This window comes from Hermetia illucens, chromosome 1, assembly GCF_905115235.1.
Source record: "Hermetia illucens chromosome 1, iHerIll2.2.curated.20191125, whole genome shotgun sequence".
In the NCBI taxonomy this organism is placed as follows: domain Eukaryota; kingdom Metazoa; phylum Arthropoda; class Insecta; order Diptera; family Stratiomyidae; genus Hermetia; species Hermetia illucens.
Genome location: NC_051849.1, coordinates 90,991,421 through 91,001,554, shown reverse-complemented (window position 1 = coordinate 91,001,554; position 10,134 = coordinate 90,991,421). Strand labels below are relative to the sequence as shown.

Sequence of the window (10,134 nt, the reverse complement as noted above, 5' to 3'; positions counted from 1 at the left end):
TCAAAAGAGAATTCGCAATGGCTAAACAAAAAATTCATACTGATAAAAGAAATTTTTCGAGTTAGATCACACTTTTTTCCGAAGCTGCGTACCTTAAATCCACCAAATTTGATTATAAAGAATGGACATAAAATTGGAATTCATTAAGGTTCGAAAAATTCAAGTGAGCCAAGGTGGTGAAAATTTACGTACTTATTGTTGACTAGTTAACATCGTAGATTACTTGTGACGGGGGTGTAAATGTCAGAATTATTCTTGTCTTAATTTCTCTAAAGTCAAAATTTAATCTCGTTTTGAAAATCCAAATTAAACTTGCCATTTATTTATTAATTTATCTCGTCTTTAACTGTTAACTCAATAGGATTCAATATAGTTTTACATGTAAATTAAATCCACGTTTTAAATTACTTTAACTTCTCCTTTTCCTATGAGCCATGGTTCAGGAACGGTGTTGCTGTCTGCCTTTGGAGGTTTGCGGTCTAACGATAGGACTGTTGGACGCTATCAAGAACTTAGCGTTTCTAGGTTTATATATTTATTTTCTCGTTAATGTGGACCAATATACGAAAGAGCCGTCAAAATCAGGAAAAGGCTATTTCATCAATGAAGACACTAAAAGAAGTAAAGGCAATTACCTTAGAATTGAAGAACTACTTGGTGGCTAATTTGCTTTCTTTTATTTTTAGTGTTTATTGCAGTTTTTTGCATCTATATCGTCGTTTATGTTGGCCTTTTCCTTGCAGCCATCTTCCTTATTGCGGGTATAATGCAGGTAATGGTTTAGCTCACTTATCCTGTCTTCATTTATTTAACATCGTTAAAGATTGCTAGTTGGTGTTAGTCTCATCAGATATCAGTTGCGATCTTAATGAATCCTCTAATGTTAGACTCCTTGCGAGTTTTTTTTAATAGGTTAACTGATGTCCGTTGAAACTGCGCTGTATTTTTTCTCCATTGAGACAATACTTTTTTTCTTTAGACAAGTCTGATTCAATTAAGCAGCCGTGACCTGTGGCGTCAATAGTATGTTTGTCCCATATACAGGTGTCCCGTTAATGATGGTATAAATTAGAGTTATATCTTTTTTCGTGAATGGTGTCAAAAAGCCTGACCTTCCCAAAAATAAAAAATATAAAAAAATAAAATTTTTTATAAACGAATATTTTTTCAATTGCAAAGCTCATCATCACTTCGAAGATAAAACTTTTTAAATATTAAAGGAATTTCGAAACCGATTTTTATTTAACTTAAATGGAAGAGAACATTCTCGATATGGGCAAATTCACTTTAATATAATAGTTCCATTGTTCGCATTTAAGATTACCGTATTTAAGCGGGTTATCCCGTGCGAAAATGGTTTTTTTGCTTTTTTTAGAAATTTTTTTGTGAATTGGATGAAGGTACAAGTGCGAATTTTTCACCATATATTTATCAATATCTTGAGCATGCTTAGTGAATTTTTCCAGCCTTATAGCATAGTTCATTATTGAAATACAGAGCAACTTATACACCCATCTCCAAAAAGGTGTTTTTCTGCTGCCACGCGGAATTAATCATAGTCCGTAACTAGGATGATTAAAAAATATTAAAAGCTAAATTTTTGGTGTCTTGTTAAACTTCTTTTTTGTGAATTTTGATGTTTTTTCAAGGGTTCTTTAATGAATAAAAAAAAATTTCGCAATTATCCTAGTTTGCGGATCGTAGAAATATGTTCTGAATAAGCCTTGAAAATTTCAAAGAATTTCGTCGAATAGATTTTGGTGGCAATAGATTTTAAACGTGCAGTTTCGAGGAAAACGTATTTGAAAAGTGCAACGCGATTTTTAACCATAAAATCTTGACTCACCATTAATCCGCTGTACCTATTCCATAAACCTTAGGTTTCTTGGAGAAACGCATATAAAGCCTTGCCTTCAATTCTTATGATTTTAGCGTAGTCATTCAAACGTCATTCGAACGTCATTTAAACGCCATTCGGACCGATAAATATGCGCTTTATTACGGCGATCGACATAAACCTGGCATGTGACATTTTACCTGATCAACACTGTAATTGCCGAACGACTCCGAATATCAAAAAATCACTTTTCCTATTATACACTATATTTAGATACAATTGATGCCAAAAAAATCTATTGCTAGGATCCGCCATACGGGATGACCTCCTCAAGTTAATTTACTCCACATCAAGACCACCTTTTTCCATTTAATGCGTAATATTCCAAAATTTCCCATAATTAAGCCAATCATTTTTACATGGTATTGGAAAGCTAACATAATGGAATAATTTTTATGCAGGATTATATCTTTAAAGCTCGGTTACAATAGTGCCTATTGAAATTTAGGTAAAAAATCGATTTTAAAATTTCGTTAGAAGATTAATAAAGCTGACTGAACTGGAACTAGAAAGATTGTTTTTAAAAGCTCATGAAGCGAGTGAATAGCAGGGTAGTAAGTAGTAACCTTGTAGAATAATATTATCGACGAAGGAATTGTAAGGGACTCTAGGATAAGTAGGGAGTTTTAAGTTATGCATTTCTAAATAAAAAGTATTAGGTAATTTTTTTTTGGTTTCTTAAACGTTTTATTGCCGCAGCCATTTCAATTTCTAAAGACAAATCGGGAATTTTACAACGGTAGAAGCATCATAACTCAAAAATTACGATAGCTAAAGCATTGGAATCCTGGCTAAGAGATCACTTCTAAATAAAAAAGTTACCCTGTAATAAGAAAGTAGTAAGTTGTCTAAAAATAAAAATTCTCCAAATGTAAAAATTTTGTTTGGCCTCCCTTAAATTTTACTGTTTAACTTAATTTTTATCAATTTTTCTTTCATTGTGGTAAAGTTTCATCCAGATTAGTTTATCCGATTCAACGGAAACCCACTAAGAAAAAAATAGATAAAAACCTGTTGTAATAGTTAAATAATGCACACAATTGATTTTTGTTACATTTTATTCATTGGAAGCTACCATCACCCCTATTTAATCACACTGGGTGAATTTCACCCAAAAAAAAATGTTGAGCTCCTACGTGAAATTCACCCAGTGTCACTTTAATGTGGTGTGACCAAATAGAGTTAACACTTGAGTGTAATTGTTTTTAATTACTAGTGGTTGATAAGAGCAGTTATAGAAGTTAATTTAGGAGAAAAAGCTCACTCACGTGTTACTGTAACTCATTAAAATCATCATAGCCTGAAACAAACACAATTTGGAAGCAATCTCACCCCTAAAATATAAGAAAGTACATTCTTAACATATCAAGTAAGGAGTACATTTTTGCAGTATGTAATTTCAATAAAAGACCATTCTATTGGCTAACAATTAAGGCTGATTCCTTCGAACATTTTCATAAAACAAAATGATAACGCTCAATTATCTTTCAAGTATCTAACATTTCGTTCTGTCAGTTCTTTTACTGTGCGAATCCAGTATGTTTTTCATTTTTATGGTTCACATTTCCAGACGTGTAACTGTTACCAATTGTGTAATTAGGATGAAATGATGTTAACATAATTTAATCACAGTGAATTGGTTTTTTTTGCAAGAAAATTAGTATATATGTTGAATAGTGATGTGGTACTGGCACTTGTGAAAAAACTATCCCAAGCGGCCGGAGTCGATCAAGAGGGGAGAGTTATCCCAAAAAAGTAGGCGAAATTGACCGTGGAGGTCAAGGTTATAGAGGAGGAGGGCAAGAGTCATCATCATCATCAACGGTGAAACAACCAGTATCCGGTCTAGGCCTGCCTTAATAAGGAACTCCAAACATCGCGGTTTTGCGCTGAGATTCACCAATTCGATATCCCTAAAAGCTGTCTGGCGTCCTGGATTACGCCGTCGCTCCATCTTAGGTAGGGTCTGCCTCGTCTTCTTTTCCTACCATAGATATTGCCTTTATAGACTTTCCGGACTGGATCATCCTCATCCATACGGATTAAGTGACCCGCCCACCGTAACCTATTGAGCGGAATTTTATCCACAACCGGACAGCCATGGTGTCGCTCATAGATTTCGTCATTGTGTAGGCTACGGAATCGTCCATCCGCATGTAGGGGGCCAAAAATTCTTCAGAGGATTCTTCTCTCGAACGCGGCTAAGAGTGATTTCTCAAATTAAAGATTTTCGATAAAAGAAAAAAATCTGATGCTCCCGCATTCATCAATTCACTGCAACACATGTGCTCACGTGCTACTTGCTCGACTGCTTTGGCGTAACGAGAAGATTTCCTTAATGTTCGTTTACCTTGTTTGGTTGCCTTTTATTTGGGTAGACCAGTGTTTGAAAGGTTTAGTTGTCTTCGATAATAATTTGTTGTCACGCTTTCAATAGTCCAATAGTGGTAACTCTCTGGAGTAATTGGTTTTAGTTGCTTTAAAACATAAAAGGGTTTCCGAAACCCCGGTAGAAATGCTTTTCAACAAACATTCAGGAAACACTGGTTTATGTAACAATCGTATGAGCACAATCCCAACGTCACGAGGATATGTCCAAAAATTTAAATTTAATTTAGTTTAACCTGCATTTCGAAATTAGCGAAGAAAATTAGCACGCATAACTACAGCGGATTTCCGTTAAGGGCTGATTGTCGCATCACAATGCGGACAACTCTTCATCCGGAAGTTTGAAAAGCTTGGATCTATGACCATTGTTGCTACTACTGCCAGTTAATCCTTGCAATTGTTCACACCATTCCTGGTACTTATGGTTGAGATGTTACCATTACCAATGTGGGCTTCCCCGATTTTGTCATTTTTTAAGGTTTTGTTTGTTTGTCTGGTTGATTTAAAACACCAACGCAGCATGAAGGAGTAAGGTAATAAGCCTCACGATGGTCCCGGGGGGAGTGACTTGTTGCTGTCTTCCTCAGCTGGCATTCGAGGAAGACGAGAAGTAATCAAATAATGCAAAAACACTTACTTAAGCAAATATTATTTCAACATTGGATTTATAGTAATGAAATTCTTAAACAAATTCACAATTTTATTTCTTTTACAGAATCGACACAAATTTATTCTACCGTGGATAATCGTAAATTTTATTAATCTAACGCTAACAATTATAAATGTAGTCTACCTAGTAGCATCGAGGCAGGAAAAAGTGGAAGAATTGAAAAAGCCAGGTCCTGTTATTGCTCTGTCCCTCATTCTTTGTAAGTGTTATGCACAATGGTCTTGACTACCACATTTCCACTTCAAATTAACGACATTGCAGGCGAAATTAAAAATTCTCCAAATCAAGTTGATTGATTCTAAATCAAATTCACGGCTTTCCAATTTTCCAAATATTTTTCCAAAACAAATTAACAACTTTCCAAATGGAATTAACAGTTTTCCAAATCAATTCAAGCAATTTTCAAATAAAATTAAGATTTTTTAAAATTAAATTTACAATAAATCTTCGATTTTCTAAATCAATCAATTCAGGGGAATATCACCTTCGAAAACCACTGGTATGAAAAGTGTACTTAAGTTTCGAAGGGAATCGAATGAATGCCTCGCGGAGGAAAGAGAGTTTATTTTTCACAGCAATGGTTCACCGACATGATATTCTTCTTTGGAATTATTAGACAATTATTTACAAAATCCTAAATTCGATTCGGAAACAAACTTAAATTTTATCTGAAAAATGTTTAAATTTATTTAGGAAATTGTTAATTCCTTTAATTAATTCGTCAATTTGGTTCGGAAAAATGATAAATTTGGAGAGTCGAGAATTTGATGTGAGAAGCTGTTAATTTGATTTGGAACAATGATAATTCCATCTAGAATGTCAATTTGAGGTGGAAATGCTATTAACCAATGTTGAAGAATATTTTCTTTAACAATGTTAAAGAATCTTTTCTTTCTGCAACTCCTAGCTGAAGGAATAATTTGTATTTACAGTTTTCGGCACATTTGCTATTGTCGTCATTATTAAACTGTACCGTTTGATACGATTTCGAAATGCAGTTTGAGAGGCTGTGACAGGGAAGGTTGCAATTTGAAAAATGTAGTTAGTGTTATATTGTAATATTTTATTATTAAAATAAACATTATTAGAAAAAAAATGTTTGGAATGTTCACTTTTTCCTTTTGTTTGGCCTTTGTTCGTTCCAATAGCTGGGGCAACTTGTCTAAATCGGATTTGTCATTTCCTTCGGTCACAGATTTGGTTCGGGTGAAGTCGAGAAGCTCTCAACTCACCATCTAGCGTATCAATCCACCACTGTTTCGAATGAGGTTTGATCCGTTTCTCATCGACCTAAATGTTTAGGTTAATCTTAGTTAATAAGTTCTTATTAGCGCGAATTACATTCCCTACAATTTCCAATTGAAAGTGAAGAAATTTTGCATATACATACATATATAGCTAGCCGGAAACCCCCCTTAAATTCATGCTGGAAGAACAATGTAATTTCGCCATTAAATTATTTGAAATAATTAAGAGTTGCTTTTTTCTATTCGCTAGTGGTACTTATATATTTCGGGAACCATATGTTCCCTTCACCTGGATTTGTTAGCCTGATTAATAATTGCCTATATGTTTAGAGGGAGTATGGCATCTACGTCTACGGTGGTCAAGGGTAGTATAGGTCCGAGGGCAAAACGTGGATTGGTGCCCACGATGGAGTATAAAACCTGGGTAACGCGTGCTGAGCCAACTCCAACAGCTCTACTACCAAACCCTATCTACATCTCCACGTGGTGACCGCTCTTTCTTAACAAAAAGCTGAAGCAAGAGAGAGAATGAGAAGGATGAAGGCGAGTCTCCCGCGCCTAAAAATGGGACAAATTGTACCAACTGGTCCTCCAGGTTGGGGGTTGGGTAAGGCTGACAACGCTACACGGAAAATTACTTGTTACGAATCCACAATAGGAACCTCGGACTGGATTGATAACACAGCGACAAACTCGGCAACGACAACGGAATAATGATTTGCGCATTTTCTCATGGAACATGCGCTCCCTGTACAGAGATGGAGTTGCGAAGCGGCTAGCCGATACCCTGTCCCAATATAGGGCTGATGTAACAGCGTTACAGGAGATGCGTTGGACAGGGACCCGTTTCTTAGGGAAGAGTTGCTACACCATATATTAAAGCGGCCATCCAGTAAACCATGTGCTCGGAGTAGGTTTCTTAGTCAGCTAAAAAATGAAACCTGGTGTTATCGGCTTTGAAAACATAAGCGAACGGCTATGCACTTTGCGCTTGCGAAGCAAGTTTAGAAATATAAGCTTCATTAACGTTCACGCCCCTATAGAGGAGACTGCAGAGTCGGAGAAGGATACCTTCTACGAGGCGGTAGAACGAACCCTCGAAGCCTGTCCCAGATATGATATCAAAATCATATTTGGGGAGTTTAACAGCCAAGTATGGAAGCTTACATTAAAATACAAATGATAACGGACTGCGGATTATTCAATTAGCAGTGTCACACGAAATGGTTGTTGGAAGTATCTGGTTTGCGTGGAAAGCGATCCACAAACAAATGTGGGCCTCTCCAGAAGAGACCACTTTCAATCAAATTGAACGCCGCCACATCTCAACCTTGATTAATATTAAAACATATAGGAGGGCGAATATAGACTCGGATCACTATCTCGTTGGAATGGTGCCCCGAGCTCGAATAACAACACCACGCAGAATCCTATCTGACAATCAGGTGAGACTTAACATTGAAGCCACTAACAAGTATAGAAGAATCAGTCCGTGCAATGCGTCAGCTTAAAAATTATTAGTCGCCAGGAGCCGATGGAATTATATCCGAATTGGTTAAATATGGTGGCGACCAATTACACCAATTGGTTTATCAACTTGCGCTCAAGTTGCAGGACAGCAAATCGATGCCTGACTACTAAAAATGAGGCATTATCTGTCTCATACATAAGAAGGGAGATATAACACAGTGCAGCAATTATAGAGATATCACGTTGCTGAGTACCATCTGTAAGCCTGAGTGCTCTCCCAACATACACACACACACCATCTGTAAGATATTTTCCGCTACCTTGCTAGGTCGGATAGCCTAATATGCCCAGAGCATTATTGGCCTATACCAAAGAGGCTGCACTCCAGGCAAACCAGCAACAGATTAGATTTTCTCTCTGAGACAAGCGATGGAAAAACTGTTGGAATATGGACATCAGTTGCACCATCTATTCATTGACTTTAAAGCCGCCTATGATAGCATAGCCAGGGTAAAACTGTACACGGCCATGAGAGAATTCGATGAATCCCGACGAAATTGATAAGACTGACTAGGCGGACCCTTGATAATGCGCGAGGCCAGATAAAAGCAATTGGATCTCTCTGAAGACCATTCGACATTAACAACGGTCTACGACAAGGGGATGCCTTACCATGCGTCTTCTTTAACCTCGCCCTGGAGAAAGTGATTCGTGATGCTTAGGTAAATGCAAAAGGTACGATCCTCTTTAAGTCCACCCAACTACTGGCCTATGCTGACGATATCGACATCATGAGAAGAACGATCTGAGACATACAAGCTGCCTTCATCCAGATCGAGCGGGCGGCGATCGGCGCAAGATCTTGGGCTGCACATCAATGAAGGCAAGACAGAATATATGGTGGCAACGTCAGCACCAAAAACCAGGCAACCGACGTCAAACACTGGTCAAAGGGGAACAATAAAGATAGGAGAATACAACTTTGAGACTGTTGATAATTTTTACTATGTAGGGTCGAAAATCACAACCGATAACAACTATGGCGATGAAAGCCGCGCACGGTTGTTGGCAGTCAATAGAGCCTATATAAGCCTGCAAAAACTATTCCGCTGGAAACGGCTCACCATAGAGTGAAAGCTCTTACTGTACAAGACAATGATCTTGCCAGTCCTCATGTATTCCTCGGAGACTTGGGTTCTTTGCAAGAAGAATTGCGAACTCATGGCCGTGTTCGAGAGAAGAATCCTCCGAAGAATTTTTGACCCCCTGCATGAGGATGGCCGATTCCGTAGCCTACATAACGATGAAATCTATGAGCGATACTATCACCGTCAGGTTGTGGATAAAATTCGGCTCAATAGGTTACGGTGTGCGGGTCCCTTAATCCGTATGGATGAGGATGATCTCACCCGAAAAGTCTATAAGGGCAATATCTATGGTAGAAAAAGAAGACGAGATAGACTCTGTTTAAAATGGACCGATGGCGTGGGTCAGGACGCCAGACAGCTTTTAGGGATATCGAATTGGTGGAATGTCTGGAGTTCCTTATTAAGGCAGGCCTTGACCGGATACGGGTTGTTGCGCCGTTGATGATGATGATGATAATATCTACGTCTTTAATATGTACGTATATCTTATAGTTTGGAGGAGGAATATTCTACGTTTTTAGCCATAGACGAATAGAAAATATGTGTAGGTAGTTTCTCACTCAAGATGAACACAAAACCTTTATACCCGAAGCGCCAGTTTCCGTTATTCCGACTTGTTTCGATAAGTCGATGTGGGGACAGTTTCAGCAAAAAACAACAGATCGATTTCTTGAAATTTATATAATAGCTAACCGGGGCCAATATTAAAGAACAAATGTTTTGGTTACGCAGTGAAAAGCAACACTCCGTCTACATGAAGGATGGAGTTCTCATGAATCGTTTATTGGCGATGAAATCAATGCAAGTTGACGCCTGCGCCGGTAACATCCACTTACTTTATTTTGTAAACTAAGTTTCATTCCATTCAAATGAATATTTTCTACAGATTCCAATAAGAGAGAGAAAATGTATTGTATATTGCAACATTTTGGATGCAATTTATAAAGAGAACAGCGCGTTATAGTTACTGATAGAAACATGATGGAAGTGTTTAGAGGAAATCCAAATGTTCACTGCGTTACTTGCTGCACAACGTCAGAGAAAACTAAACTTGTGTTGTAAGCTGATCAAATTTTTTAAAAAGTCTGGCGCCGATTGCCCACACCAGTTGACACACCGTTGCACCTTCCAGTTACAAAAAAAAAAAAAAATATGAAAAATATTGCTACTTTATTAAAAAACTTACTAAAACCTTTACGTTTTTAAAGAAGGAGGAAGGGCTTTTTTGGCGAAAGTATATTCGGTGATCACAGTTGCTATATTTTAAAAGATCATATCAAGAAAATTCTACAAAAAAAAATAGATTGTCGTAGC

At 37.3% G+C, this 10,134-nt stretch overlaps 1 protein-coding gene across 1 annotated transcript; it reads left to right on the top strand.

The window, feature by feature from the left end:
- The first annotated feature begins 217 nt into the window (after positions 1–217).
- Positions 218–6,045, top strand: LOC119661425. The gene is made up of 4 exons (XM_038070768.1): positions 218–621; positions 687–772; positions 5,001–5,154; positions 5,888–6,045. Exons 1-4 carry the CDS (start codon positions 435–437, stop codon positions 5,956–5,958), a joined length of 498 nt encoding a protein of 165 aa, XP_037926696.1. The 5' UTR covers positions 218–434; the 3' UTR covers positions 5,959–6,045.
- Positions 6,046–10,134: the final 4,089 nt, after the last annotated feature.